This window comes from Maniola hyperantus, chromosome 17 (assembly GCF_902806685.2).
Source record: "Maniola hyperantus chromosome 17, iAphHyp1.2, whole genome shotgun sequence".
In the NCBI taxonomy this organism is placed as follows: domain Eukaryota; kingdom Metazoa; phylum Arthropoda; class Insecta; order Lepidoptera; family Nymphalidae; genus Maniola; species Maniola hyperantus.
The window spans coordinates 2823419-2839828 of NC_048552.1; the positions used below are offsets into that span (position 1 = coordinate 2823419).

Below are 16410 nucleotides of genomic sequence, written 5' to 3' on the forward strand. Positions count from 1 at the left end.
TAAAAGTGTTCAACAGTATTTTCCAAAATAACCTAAATCAACCCAGGCTAAAAAAACTAAGTACGAGTCAGGCTCGCGCACCGAGGGTTCCGTACTACAGTCGTATTTTTTCGACATTTTGCACGATAATTCAAAAACTATTTTGTATAAAAATAAATAAAAATATGTTTTAGAATGCACAGGTAAACCCTTTCGTATGATACCCCACTTGATATAGTTATCTTACTTCGAAAATTGAAAATACTAATTAATTAGTTCATGACCACTATTTTTTTTGTATGATGTAACCCTAAATTCACGGTTTTCAGATTTTTACCCTTATGTCTGCTATAAGACCTACCTATCTGCCAAATTTCATGATTCTAAATCAAGGGAAGTACCCTGTAGGTTTATTGACAGACCGATAGACACAGACAGACAACAAAGTGATCCTATAAGGGTTCATTTTCTTTTTGAGGTACGGAACCTAAAAAGTAGTAAAAATAATTAACTTAAACCACAGCTCGAATATTTTTATGGGATCAAAATAGTAAATCGTTTTTATAGCACACTTGTGCACTAGACCAGTTTGCGCCATAATCCGGTGGAAAATTGTTATTCCGGACACGTTTTTCACGGTCTATCGGTATTCGATAACCACTCATTTTACAAATTCCAGTGTAAATAGACCCCGCTAGACGAATAAATTAAAATCGCGAATGTGGATTTATTCCCATTTCTCGGAGGCACTTAGGTGGATTTATAAGAGAAATTCAAATCATACAGGATATTATTTTTGTTCTATACTACTATCCTACTTCAACTTCGCCACCCGCTCAACGGGTTGCGAGCTGAAGTGGTTATGGGCAGTCCTATAGTTACATAGTTACGTAGTACACTCATTCAAACACAGAGTGAAGCAGTATTACCTATCATTACTATAGAGTATTTTATATATTATGTATTTATATTTTCATATATTATTATGTATATAATTATTTATTATAAGATTTATGTAGTTTATTAGATACCATAGCATATATCTTTGTGTATATACATATTGTAGTGATAAGGATTCTATTCTATATTCTAGTACCGTAGACCTATTCCACTTCTTGATACGCCTTACTCACAACCTTGAATGGGAAGCTGGAAGAAATCTGTTTAGAGATAAGCATTTCCAATGTAACTTAATTTATTATTACTTTGTAACTACAATTTTGGTACATGAAAATAAAAATATAATAAATAGTTCGTAAAACCGATAGACGTTGGGGTCCCAAGGTGCTGGAATGGCGACCTCGCACCGGAAGACCAGTGTTGGAAAACCCGCCATTAGGTGGACGGACGACATCAGACGAGTCGCAGGGAGCCGCTGGATTCAGCGGCGCAGCGCAAGACCGTGGCGTGTGGAGTCCCTACAAGAGACCTATGTGCAGCAGTGGGCATCTATCGCTTGATGATGATGATGATCCTATTTGCTAAGCACGATTATTTATTTTGTAGTCTTACCTACTGGGATGGTCCCAATTTCTATGCACTATGTAAAATAATTGTTCTACCGGAATAAATATTTTGATTTTGATTTAACCTCTAACTTTTCGGAGTTATCTGCGTTTGCGTGTTGTGTGATATTGATAATAATGCTTCATTTTTCACACCAATGATTAAGCATCCGACGAAGTCTAACTTTTGCCACTTTTTCTAAGCAAAACTCTGTAGGTTCCTACCTAGTATTATGTATCTTGAGCCAATACTTAAAACTAAGCAGTCTCAACACATTTATTGATTTAATACCTTTGGGACTGGAACCAAATCTAATCGGTCCATCGAATTCATCTCATTAGGACAGAGCGACGAAATCAGCAGATTTAAATTGCCACTATCGCTCGTGTCTCCCTGAGGAACGGACTTCGAGGCTTCGTAGGCTCCGCGGGGACCACTTCGACCACGGACGGTGGCCACTTCTAATGGGCTGTTCGATTAAAGATTAGTGCTACTGGACTCGACAACTTATCGAATTGTTTGTGAACTAGAAATTGATAATCAACCCATCACCGGCCCACTACTGAGACAGGTCTCCTCTCAGAATGAGAAGGGCCTAAACCATATCCCGCCACGCTGCCAAATGCGGATTGGCAGATTTCACACACCTTTGAGAACATTATTTAGAACTCTCAGGTATGCAGGTTTCCTCACGATGTTATCCTTCACCGTTAAATGAGTGACATTTATAATTGCTTAAAACGCACATACCTTCGAAAAGTTATATAGAGATGAGCGCCCGGAATCGAACCCTGGACCGCCGAATAGAAGAATAAGACGTCGCCGTCTTAACCACTAATCACTGCGGCTTTTTAGATTTGACGAATTATTATCAGGTATGGTTGGTTGTTGGCAGTCGTAGGTCAGTAGCAGGCCCGCAAATTTTATATCTAATTAGAACGGCAGTGCCACTTACACTTAACTAGATGATTAATAATAAATTTAAATACAAATAAAGGTACAAGAAAAAACATAAAACAAAACGATAAAAGATCAAAGAATTTTGAATATGGTATATACCAACGGTATAAAACGGGCTCTCTGAGTCACAGAGGAAACAATCCGGCAAATTATTATAAATCGTAAAAACCTGTAACATCCTTAATTCACCCGTATGAATACAAAAATCGGAGTAAAGAACCTCCGAGTTAAATATGCAAATATTGACTCATTTGGCGTGACGCTGCCGAGTTTAATAAAACCTTCATTCGTTCATTACAGCTCACTGAGTCCCGGGGATAATGCGCTCGCTCGCTGAGCGCGCGGATTCCTTATCATCATCATATCATCATAATCAACCCATCACCAGCTCACTACAGAGCGCGGGTCTCCTCTCAGAGTCAGAAGGGTTTTGGCCATAGTCTACCACGCTGGCCATGTGCGGATTGGTAGACTTCACACACCTTTGAGAACATTATGGAGAACTCTCAGGCATGCAGGTTTCCTCACGATGTTTTCCTTCACTGTTAAAGCAAGTGATATTTAATTAATTAAAACGCACATAACTCCGAAAAGTTAGAGATGCGTGCCCGGGATCGAACCCCTGATCTCCGATTAGAAGGCAGACGTCCTAACCACTAGGCTATCACAGCTTCGATTCCTTATACACTTATATACAGGATTCCTTATACACTTTGTAAATACGCTTCCATGATTCTAGAACATTCTCCACGTGATTATTCAATGTGCGAGCAAAAGTTTGATAGTATAATAATTGGTACATACCAATGGCTTAACATGCTTTCTGAGTCACAGGGGAAACGATCCGGTAAATTATAACATGAATCGTATAAAGCTGTAACATCCTTAATTTACTCGTACGAATTGAAAAACCGGTAAAGAACCTCCGAGTTAAATATGCCAACATTGACTCACTCGGCGTGACGCTGCCGAGTTTAATAAAACATTCATTCGTTCATTACAGCTCACTGAGCCCCGGGGATAATGCGCTCGCTCGCTGAGCGCGCGGATTCCTTATACACTTTGTAAATACGCAGCCGTGTAAAAACTTTCCTCACGTTAAAAATCGATGCTCAGAAAAGTACTTTCATTTTGATTTGTATTTTTGACACGTTTTTATTTTATTTGATTGATATGGAACTTTACAAATTATTTATTTTAGATCAATTTTTTGAAAAGTGTACATGTGTACAAGTTTCTTTGTGTTGTTAGTGTTATATTAATTCTTAGTCATTTATATATATGTAATGTAGGTACTAATTTGTTCGTCCAAATATTGTCCACTTAAAAAATCATGAATTTTTCATTAAATTCCACTTTTCACCCTCTCAATAGCTACCCCAGAAATATATTTTTTTTTTGTATTCCAGATGGCGATTTTTTCCTTAAAGTAGAAAACTGATCTTTGTTTTAGTTTGCATTAAAGTAATTTCTACTATGTGTATCTATTCGGAATTCCACCATGTACTTAAGCTAACTTTCTAGAACTGTATGCAAAAATAAACATCAGCCAGCATGGTGGAATATGACCTAAACCCTTCTCTTTCTGAGAGGAGAACGTACTCAGTGATGTGCCGGCGATGAGTTGAGATGATGATATATTACGTACGTAATAACGAAAAATAATACACATACACACATACACACACACCAGGGGTTGCCCATTCATAGTCTACTAGACCTAGGTACTTAATTATTACTTGCTTTTTCTCTGTATTATAAGTATTTTTTTGTGTTCCTTATATGTAATTTAATATGTAATAATATCCAATAATAATTTAATTTTAATTAAAAATAGTTCAAATTCTTTTTCTTAATATTTAATAACATATTCTTGTTACAATAATAGATTTCTTAAAAATATAAAATAAAATAAAATAAATGTTAAAAGTAAATAGTATTAAGTCTAAATCCCTATTTTGATAATCCTACAGAATACCTCTTCCCGTATGAGATTTGAACTCACACACGCTAATCCGCAATCTGAATATGTAAATATTTGCTCCATCAATGCGAAATTGCTGATTATTAGTAAACATGCAATCGGTTAGTTGAGCTCAACCGATCTCTGGAAATAATTTGCTCCCTCGCTATTTTCGCGAATGTATAACTGCACTAATATTCTAAAGACGTAGATTGTGCTGTTTTTATGTATATTGCCTGAAACTATCAATACCACATGAGCCTCAATAGAATCAACGGTTAGAGGAGCGGACTGAAATCCGAAAGTCCCGGTTCAAACTCCGCCCGTTGCACTATTGTCATACCTACTCCTAGTACAAGCTTAACGCTTAGTTGGAGGGAAAAAGGAGAATACTTATTAGTCATCATTAGCTAATTTTTTTTTAAATGGTGTAGAATTTCTCAACTAATATCTCTATCTTCTACTTTTATGATGGTGATGATGATGCTGATAAATTTAAAAGGATTTGACTGACTGACATAATACTTTACATGAAAGTACTTACAACGATGTAGAAGATGCCCCTACTTCAACCGCATCGATTTAAGTGTTTCAAAATCCCATGGAAACTCTAAGAAAATAGTTAATATACCTCTAAAGTCTAAGAAAATAGTATAACCTAAGTAATAAACTATATTTTCATGAGAATACTTTTTACATTTATTTTAGTTTACCAACTGGGTAGCAATTTCTCTGCATTCTTCTGTACCCGTAATATAAGATTTTACGTCTCACCAAACGTTACTAGAATTCGAGAGTCGAAAACACCCTCCGCGTTATAGTAAACTGGATCTTAAGAGCCCTTGTTTTAAAGCTCAAGTTGTCTCCACATCTACAGGCCAGCGCTCCAAGCGGAACGTAGCGAAATTAAAATCAGTGGCATTGAATTTGTTGACTTCAATTCAAGGCTCTTTAGGTCCATTTTACTTTGAGTGTTATTTTGTTTCGATTCTCGAATTCTAGCAACGTTTGGTGAGACGTAAAATCTTATACTACGGTATGTTGACGCGAGTATTATATAAAAAGCACGACGCGCTGTCACGTGTTTAATTAAGATCATGCACACGCCCCGCAGTCTGGGCGAGCACTCCATGATTTTCCAACCCTACGTACTTTACGTACGTACTTTTTTACGTAGTCACTAGAATACGTAGGGTTCATGTGTGTTACTAGAATACGTATACCTGGTGGCAATGTGCTAATTAAGTTACACAGTGTAGCTATTCTGCTCTGCAACTCCTCTAACCATGACAGATCTAAATTAGTGCTACCTATCCTGTTCTATAAAGAACATACTAGAATGGACAGACAGCAATTACATATTTTAGATCTTTCAATTTTATTTAGTTTAGAGATTAATTATAAGCCACCACTATACAATATTGCAATATAATATATACTATATATATAATATATACAAAATGAATAATATAAATCAATTTAAGAATAAATTGCCAATGATTTTTGTAATAGACAAGACATTATATACCATTAATGAATTTTTTCAACTTAGACATTTTAAATTTTGAATTTTACCATAACAAAGACAACGTGCGTCAAATTACTTATAGTTATTGTTTTAACTAGGTTAACTAATTGTTTTGCATGCCTAATATTTAAGGCGAAACATTTCTACTGGACAATTTCTTTACTCCAAAAAACTCAACAAGAATCTTTGAATCTTTGAATCTTTGAATCTTTAATAAATCACTAAATATCATAATTACTATTTCCTGACCACCTACTGTAAAATCGAGAGTTACATTACGAGCTCAATCCGTGTCAATATAGAATTACTATAATTCTGCACTAAGTATATTGAAATACTATTAAAAGTACAAAAATTTAATTTCAACCTAGATGATGCCCGCGACTCGCCGCGTGGATTTAGGTTTTTTGAAACCCCGTGGGAACTCTCTATTTTTCCGGGACGAAAAGTATGTATGCCTATGTCCTTCCCCGGGATGTAAGCTAACTCTGTACAAAATTTCAGTCAAAATCGGTTGAACGGTTGGGCCGTGAAAAGCTATCAGACAGACAGACAGACATACAGGTAGACACACTTTCGCATTTATAATATTAAGTATGGATATTTGTTGACTAGGTATCCCGGATCTTTGTCCGCGTGGACTACACTAATTTCAAACCCCTATTTTACCCCTTTAGGGATTGAATTTTAAAATTACCAAACCATCTCGAATGTAGTACAGTAGGTATGTAGGTATAATTAGAAAATTTTTAATATCCAAACATTAATTATTATTGCTATGCTTTTGTTTCAAAACTTATTGCTCACTTTTTACCTTTAAATTAGTGGAAAATCAAGTTCTTACCTAAATATGAGTTTAAGCGTTGTTGCATAAAATATACGAATTCACACCTACACATTTTTATTTACCTAAAAAATAGTACATTCACACGTATATGAGAGTAAAAGCATTCCTAACGCCGACACATATTTTACCTAAGCGCTTCCGTGTTTTAAAATGGCCGCCAAAACATACGTGAAATATGGAGTAAGGGCGGTTTCAGACTAGCGTTTTATACGCGCGTATAAGCTCATTTTTGGAAGCGCATGTAGGCGCGTATAGGCCTGCCTTTTGGCACACGCTCAACTCATACGAGCGTTGACGCGCTTCTAAGCTCGTATAAGCGCGAGTCGCGAGAGACACCTCCCCGCAACACCCCCAGTTCAAGCGAACACAGCCGAAATATGCCCGTATACGCGAGTCCGGTTTTTTGAAGCGCGTATGTAGCGCGCGTGTAAGCGCGTATGCTGAAACGACCGAATACGCGCAAAAAAATACGCTAGTCTGAAACCGCCCTAAGGGGGAAACGTCGGGATCGGGTGGTAAATAAATCGGGACCTTGGAGGTAGGAAACTAGGACTTATGTCAAGAGGCAGATGTTTGTGATGTTGACTTGTGCGGATGTGACAGACATCCTTGTACGGTGGGGATTGTGTGTGTCGTGATTACGGGATGGTTGGTTACGCAACGGAGTCGCAATCGTCGTATCTTGAGTATGACGACTGAAACAGAGTTTAGAATAGCTAATCTGTGGAATAGCAATTCATATTGGAAACTTCATTTTTACGTTTGCTAATTAATTACCACCTTCTAAATATATAAAAGGAAAAGGTGACTGACTGACTTGACTGACTGACTGACTGACTGACTGACTCCACTGACTGGACTGACTGAGCTATCAACGCAGAGCTCAAACTACTGAACGGATCAGGCTGAAATTTGGCATGCAGATAGCTATTATGACGTAGGCATCCGCTAAGAAAGGATTTTTGAAAATTCCACCCCCTAAGGGGGTGAAATAGGGGTTTGAAATTTGTGCAGTCCACGCGGGTGAAGTCGCGAGCATAAGCTAGTTAATATTATAAATGCGAAAGTGTGTCTGTTTGTCTCCTAGTTTTTCATGGTCCATCGTTTTAACTGATTTTAACGAACTTTGGTACCCTTGGATATAGATTACTTTTGTCCCAAAAAATCAAAAAGTTCCGACGGGCTTTTAGTAACGTCCTGAAATCCACCTGAACGAAGTCGCAGGCGTCATATATTTGGTATAGAGGTAACTTGCACCCAAGAGGAACAGGCGTAGGTTACTTTTATCGCGGAAAACAAGAGTTCCCACAGAATTTTCAAAAGCCTCAACGCAAGCGGACGAAGCTCTCAATTCCATGTGTAATTTGTTATCGCAGGTATTTTGAATAACCATCACGTTTTTGAGAGCAAGTTAATGTTTTGCATGTACTTATTTAATCTGAGCTTTAAAAACTAATTCAAGATTATTATGAATCTAATGAGACTTTTAGTTCGCTTTTATCTTAAATGCATGGTCTTTATTGCATAAAATCTGTGATAACAGCCGCAAATGACCCGCGTTTCCATATCGTCAGGCCTCTGAGCCTAGTAACCCACTGGCATGCTCCGAATATGTGCGGATCATTTTTAAAGGCTGGAATAAACACAACGCGAGGCGGCCTTGCTAGACGCTACGACAGGATGTTATGTCAAGCTCATGCGTCGTACAGTACGAGCCGAAAGTAATGTACATTGGCCTTTAGAATGACATTTCGGCTTTGTAAAGCGTTGTCTCTGTCACTCATACCTATATGACGTTTTGTCGGTCTCAACGACAGAAATAGTGCTCTACAAATCTGCTATCTCCTTCTAAAGGTCGATGTACATTACTTTCGGGTCGCGTACTGTACATAATATGTACATTTGTAATTCAAGGAACTGTGTGAAATAAGTCCTCTTCCAATTTCCTTAGCTTTTAAGCTATGATTAATATAAACATTCGTAAAACTGTGATATTAATGCTATTATTCATCTTTTTACGATAAGCTGAATTCATGGTATTTTTGCTGCAATCGAGTATTTAACCAATAATAAGAAAGTGTAAAGAAAAATGTGCAAAATAGGTACCACCTATTTTAATAAATGACTTTATTTTTGATTTTTGTCATTGATTCGCTGATTTCTGTGCATGATAACAATGGCGCTACAGGAGCACAGCTACAAAGATTGTGCAGCCTTCATCATACAAGCCTTTTATTACAAGTCCTAGCCATGCAGGACTCACTGACCCCACGTCACCCTGCTATCTCGCGTTGTGTGTGTTTCAAGCTTAAGCACCTGCTGCCTATTGTTTGTGTTCATTCGTTATTTACATTGTTTGATGTTTCGTCGACATATTTTGGACGCATTAGGAATCAACACCTTTATATTCCACGATCATTATTCATTATCACATAACGGTGTGCGTTACATTTACCTTTTTCATTACATATTTACATATTTATGTACTCTTACTTATTTTTTTTTTATATCTCCCGTCATCTTTCAGAATCTTTGAATCTTTTTACGCTGTATAGGTAGGTAACTACATCTAAAATTTTAAAGGTAGTGTTATCTTTTGAGGGCTCCGTACCTCAAAAGGAAAAACGGAAACCCTTAGAGGATCACTTTGTTGTCTGTCTGTCTGTCAAGAATCCTACGGGAAGTACCTACTTCCCGATGACCTAGAATCATGAAATTTGGCAGGTAGGTATGTTTAATAGCAGACATAAGGGACAAAATCTGAAAACCGTGAATTTGTGATTACATCATACAAAAAATTTAATTGTGGTCATGAACTAATAAATAGTGTTTTCAATTTCCAAAGTAAGATAAATAGGATAATAATAGTCAAGTGGGTATCATATGAAAAGGCTTCACTTGTGCATTCTAAATAGATTTTTATTTATTTTATGCATCATAGTTTTTGAATTATCGTGCAAATGTCGAAAAAAATACGACTGTAGTACGTAACCATCGTTGCGCGAGCCTGACTCGCACTTGGCCGGTTTTTTTTACGATTATGGAGCTATCTTTTCTGGCGGTAAACAATATTCGTTTCCCTTGATATCAAACTCAATACACTATTGTATTTTTTTTCTATATCTAACCCTACTCCATACCATTTTTTCCATTTTGGATTTTTCATATTCCTATGACCATAACACTAAAATCAAGCCAAAGACTCGTTACTTTTTTGAGCAGTTTGGAATACACAAGCATAGATTGTAATAAAAAACTAGCATCTGTTTCGGAAAAACTCTGAAAGTCACCTGCAACTAGCCCGGGGTGCTAAATCGCAACCTAGTAACCCACTGGCACGCTTCAAAATATATGTGGGGTCATTTTTAACGGTCGCCGTCTGTTGTCTGTGTTCATTTGTTATTTATCTTGTTTGATCTAACATTTTTAGGTCATATTTGTACTACCCGATTCATTGTTATGTACTTTTATTTTAGTTTGAACAATTATTTCGTCGTTTTTATTTTATTTTGTATGTTTCAACACTTAGGTATTAATTGATAAGAAGCCGATCTTGTGAAACTCTAATTTTATAAAAAGACTACAATATATACTTAAGTAAAACATTTTGTACAGTACGTGGCAGAAAATAATGTACATCGACCTTTACAAAGAGATGGCGTTGAGACCAAAACAAACAATCATGGATACTCACGTATCTATACAATGAATATATTTCAATCTCAATTTGAGTTCTAAAGTAATAAATCAATTTAATAGTTAATACACATACTCAAATAATACATACACCAGTAACATTAATTATAAATAGATATATTATTACATAAGGTAAGTCTACCAACACAATACAGAAGAGCAATATTAAGTTGAAAAAGAAATGATAATATTCAAGAGAAGTTATAAGAGAGAAGATTCGAGAAAATATGCAGCAAAATTGTATATTTAAATAATTACACATTTGTATAATTTAAAGCTAAAAATATACAAGGCGAGCTTCACTTTCAGTCCCCGTGCTTGGCGGCATTAACTTTACAACTTGCAGTACAACAAGTTGCCTGGAAAATCACTGTTTTCCCATGTACATGCTCCTCGAAATCCACAGACTGTGAGGCACGTGCAGGATCTTAATTAAAACACGTAACATGAGCGTGGTATTGCTTAAAGCATACGGTACGATATTACAGCGACACGACACGACTTTTTATGTATTTTATTTATTTAAAAATCTGTATTTTTAATACTATGACAAAGAATACAGAATAGCCTTAAAACAAAGGGTGACCTTGTCACTACAGTGACTTCTTCCAGGTAAGCCATACTTAAGAACTTATAGAACTATATCAGTTATTAGCCGACTTCTATAAAATATAACGAGGAGGTTTTCATCTTATAGTGTATTAATTTTATATAATTAGGTATTCCATAACTCTAGTTGATTTTTGGTAATATGCAGCCGGTATCTAGCCCGGTTTTGCTTATAGTTCTAAACCAAAATCTCTTTTTTTTCTAATATTTTAAAAGGGTATATTTACTTTAGATTTTTTCTACGCAGCATTTCCATGGTTGCAAGAGTTACAAGATATGAATGTTCGTTTTAAATTTTAATCTCTTATTTGTCTTTTTATCATCGCGTTATTACGTCAAACTTAAATACTAAGTAGAATTAAACTTTAATATTGGATCAATTATTTAGAAATATATACACGGTCTAGTAATCTAAGAGCGAGTCATCAGATCGTGTCGTCAGAATTAAAGCACCCCGAGGCGATCTACAGCGGAATTTCCACATTAAATATTCACGAGGTATTAGAGGATAGAGTGTTAAAATATTATGTCGCTTGCTGAAGCTTCTAAATCATTGTTAATATTGTATAAAGTCCGCACCAATTACGTCTCCGTCGTGTAGCTTAAGGTTTTAAGCTATTTGATACATTTTGAGGCAGCCACGAAGCACTACTTACGAGATTATGGTAACGTAATACTAATAAATTAGCAGTTTAATCTATAGTCGTACGTAGGTCGGTATTCGGTATATTAATGCCATTGCGCGTAGTGAGATTAGCACTAGAGTATTGAACCAACATATTGGTTCAAAGTGCTCTAGCCAATGAGTATTTTAGGCACACACCATTAAGAATAGGTTGGCCCAACGCTTTGAGCCAATATGTACTAGGGCCGCTATATAATATGTAACTGTATTAAATCGAAAATACGCTGTGTATCTAAATAAATAATTAATAAAAATATTACGAAAGTTGTGTCTGTTAGGAAAACATGTAATATACTTACTTGTAATAGGCTATGAGGGTTTTATAGATGTATCGTAATATATTCCGAATTAATTATTAACGTTTAATATTACGAAACGTTTAACAAGATATCATCCATTTTCGTTCATAAATATTGAAGAGTATAATAATTTAAGTACGTAGAGCCGTAAAAATGTAGAGGTTTTCTTTCTACGCTGTATTATTTCTTTAAAATTATAAAATTTTATTTATTTTTTGTTAACTTATATAACACACTTTGCACTTCAAATTCTGACAAACGTGATAAATATTTGATCAAAATAGATTTTTTTTTAAATTCAAATACAAGTTAGCTCTTTAATGCAATTACACCTGGTGGTAAGTAGTGAAACAGTCTACGATGGTAGCGGGCTAACCTGGATGGGGTGGGGCAGTATTTATTAAACCCCTTTGGTTTCTACACGGCATCGTACAGGAACGCTAAATCGCTTGGTCGCACGGCTTTGCCGGTAGGGTGCCACGGCCGTAGCCCCCCACCAAACCAAACCAGAGGACATTTTGAAATTATAAACTTCCAAATTTCCCCTGCCGTGAATCGAACCCGGGACCTCCCACTGATGAGATCACAACGCTCACCACTGCGCCAGGTAGGTCGTCAAAAAGGATTAAGTGAAACCCAAAACACTCAAGTGAAGAAAAGAGAAAAGAGGTCATCTAATTATTAGATAATTATGCTCAATATTGGTTAACAATTAAAATTATTTTAAGTTAAATCAAAAATCACAGAGTATAATATTTACAGAGCTCGTAACGAATGTGCGCTCTCAGTGAGTGAACGAATTATGCTCGGGGATCAGTGAACTGAAATGATCGAATGAATGTATTATTAAAATTGCCGCATTGAATGAGTAAATATTTACATATTCATGAATGTAGGAATAGTAATAGAAATGAAAATATAAATATTCATTTATTGAGATTCATAATTGTAAGTACTGAGATTAATTGAATTCTGATATATCGAAACACTTAGAAAAAGACGATACTCGAAAGACGAGAAGACAGTTCGTTGATAGATTAGTCAGTCAGTCAGTTAACTTTTCCTTTTATATTTAGACTAGTTTATGCTCGCGACTTCATCCGCGTGAACTACACAAATTTCAAACCCCTATTTAATCCTCTTAGGGGTTGAATTTTCAAAAATCCTTTCTTAGCGGATGCCTACGTCATAATAGCTATCTGCATGCCCAGCCCGATCCGTCCAGTAGTTTGAGCTGTGCGTTGATAGATCAGTCAGTCAACTTTTCCTTTTATACATATAGATTAGTAGGAATTATGTATGGATGTGATTTTGTTTATTTTATAATTTAGCTTTTATTTAGGTTATCAGGTAAAATGTTAAGTAAAATTAAAGAAAACATTTTTAACAGAGCTTTCTTAAATTATATTCCGAGTAAGTTCATGTAGGTATGTAGTCAGGTTTGCTTAATAATAATTTCTACGTTTTTACGATTTTAGCAATTGCACACGACCATTATTTGTACTTTGTGTTGAACAATGAACATTTTGCTCCTACACTACAACGGGTAACAACACGAACCGCTTTGCAGTTGTGCAGATTGCAGGGTCCAATAAATATTGTACTTTACAGCAACAGCTATAGAGAAGAGTAGGTATAGTATATTTTAAAGTTACACTGTAAAATATTAATTTATTTTCGTTTAGCTTGTTTGCAGCAGCCATATCAAGACGCCAACACTATGATTTCCCGTGTTTGAGTCTTGATTGAAATAATCTGTTACTTTTGTCCTTTGACATCTGTGGCCCTACCGCGGTTGTTTGACAGCTACAATGTCACAATCGCAATCATCTCTGATTGGTTAATGCTCGCTCACTATTGGCCACAATGCATTGTTGCAAGAAGAATCGCACAAATTCAGCCAATCAGAACAATTGAGATTGTAATAATGATTGATGCAGGTTTTAGACAATCGCCCTGCGGTTCTAAGCGATTTACTAGACTTGATTTTGTCGAGATTCAATCAGACAGTTCGAAATGGCAATCGGAGTGTGGACGCCCCGCACACCCGCACAGCCCCCGTGCTATTCTGGTGCTGGATAGCGCGGGTGATATGCGGGTGTGTGGGGCGTCCCTCCACCTCATGCCCCGATTGCCGTCTCGACCTGTCGCGGACGCGTACTTTATTTAAAACCGGCCAAGCGCGTGGCGGGCCATGCGCAGTGTAGATTTCCGTAGTCACAATCCTCGAAAAACAGATATAACTCCTTAACCTGTCAACCCTACTTAGCCATGATAGTTTTCCTTTAAAATTGATTAATTATTATATACTACTGCTGTGAATTGAGAATATTTTCACGTTCCTATATTGAAATTTGGCTGATAGAGGGGGGGGACACTTGACTCAAATAAAAATTAGCACTTTGAAACGTCATATTTTAAAAATGCATCCAGGCCAAAGTACTTGTAAGTTACATAATTTCCATTCAGCGCGCGTAATACAAACGCGGCGAACTCCCGACAAGTTTTAAGGGTCGTATTTATATGAGGAGATTTGGAGGCAATTTAAAGTTATCACGAGAAAGAAAGGCCGCGCGCACTCGTGCGCTCGTAAAGAGGGAGAGTTTTATTGCCGAAACTTTCTTTCTTCACCGCCGACTCATTAGGGTAAGAACTGCTAAACTGCTTTTTTTCTTTTATTTCGCAAGCAACAACAATTCGCTATTCTAGCTATAATTTTTTTTTTATCTTTTTAGGGCTCCGTACCTCAAAAGGAAAAACGGAACTCTTATAGGATCACTTTGTTGTCTGTCTGTCTGTCGGTCTGTCAAGAAACCTACAGGGTACTTCCCGATGTAGGTTTTTAAAATCCTGTGGGAACTCTTTAATTTTCCGGGATAAAACGTAGCCTATGTCCTGCCCCGGGATCTGTGCTCGGGATGTAAGCTAACTCTGTACAAAATTTCATCAAAATCGGTCAAACGGTTGGGGCGTGAAAAGCTAGCAGACAGACAGATAGACAGACAGACAGACAGACACACTTTCGCATTTATAATATTAGTATGGAAGTATGGATATTACACTCATTCCCACAAATGACTTTCCCACCTTCCAGAGGCGGAGCGCAGGAGTAGCGAGCTTATTTCGGTTTCTAGTTTGCCTGTCGTGAAAATCACCGATTTTTTGTAACTGTGAACGTTTTGTCGTACAAAAAATATATTTTTGTAAATATATTGGGAGGAATGTGCTCTATGAGTGTTTGGTTTATTACCCCTATTGTTTACGTGTCATGTCGAATGTAATCCTATTGTTATTGCTAATGAAGGTCTCCAGTGGAAACACGCCAGTTAATACTAAATGCACTATAGGTACCTATAAACGTATGTGAGTGATAACACTCGCAGACTATTCACTCACCTCATTGTCTCTATCTGCGTCTTTGATATGCTGGGCGATGAATCGCACGCTCTGTAGAGCAGCCGCCACTTCGGGAGACAAATGTCGTGGTAGCATATTTTCAGACTCCGTCACTGTTGACAAATTTTTACTCTGTGAGACTATACTCTGTCTATTACTCTGTGAGATGATGCCAGCGACTTCGTCCGCGTGGATTTAGATTTTTAAAAATCCCGTGGGAACTCTTTGATTTTCCGAGATAAAAAGTAGCCTATGTCGTGTCTCTGTTAGCGTTGTCTCTGTCACTCATACCTATATGACGTTTTGTCGGTCTCGACGACAGAGACGGTGCTCTACAAATCTGCTTCTAAAGGTCGATGTACATTACTTTCGGCCGCGTACTGTAGTTAGTAGAAACGTGTTAAAAAGTCTATGATTTTTACCTGAAGGTCTCTGATATGTTCCCGCTCCAAGTATGTCATCCTCAGGGTTGGGTGACTTCCGATAATCGCCTTCCTCACCCTTGCTGTCATACGCATCCGTCAGACTGTCCCTGCTGAAATAAACAAGGGGCTCAGAAAATCTTTTTCTCCCACTTGCTCGGACATTTTATTTAAAAAAAAAATTCAATTGGCAATAATGGAAATCGCTGAACAGTTTCATATACACCGATGTTTCAATACAATTCATACAATTGATGAATTTCTTAACAAGTAAGTTGCATGGTAGCAATCGGCTTTGCATTCAACTGCCCACAAGATATAATGATTGTTAGATTAATTTACCATATTGCAACGTTTTGCCCTTTTCTAGATAATAAATAAATAAAAACTATTTTATTTAATTATTTATTTAAATCGTGGTAAGTTTGTACCTACCCGTTATCTACGTAATAATAGACATAAACATTTTCGGAAGAGTAAAGCCTAAATTTTTTGTGATATGACCAACTTTAAAATTCTG

General features: G+C 36.7%; 1 protein-coding gene across 3 annotated transcripts in view; it reads right to left on the bottom strand.

Moving 5' to 3' along the window:
- The window catches only part of nAChRbeta2 (nicotinic acetylcholine receptor beta2), a 65810-nt gene that overhangs the window by 27304 nt on the left and 22096 nt on the right, over positions 1-16410 (bottom strand). For all 3 annotated transcript variants that reach the window (XM_069504401.1, XM_069504402.1, XM_034977326.2), the window contains 2 exons: positions 15891-16003; positions 15469-15581 (listed from right to left, as the gene is read on the bottom strand). In XM_069504401.1, the coding sequence (XP_069360502.1) occupies positions 15469-15581; positions 15891-16003 (226 nt within the window). The remainder of the gene's footprint in view (positions 1-15468; positions 15582-15890; positions 16004-16410) is intronic.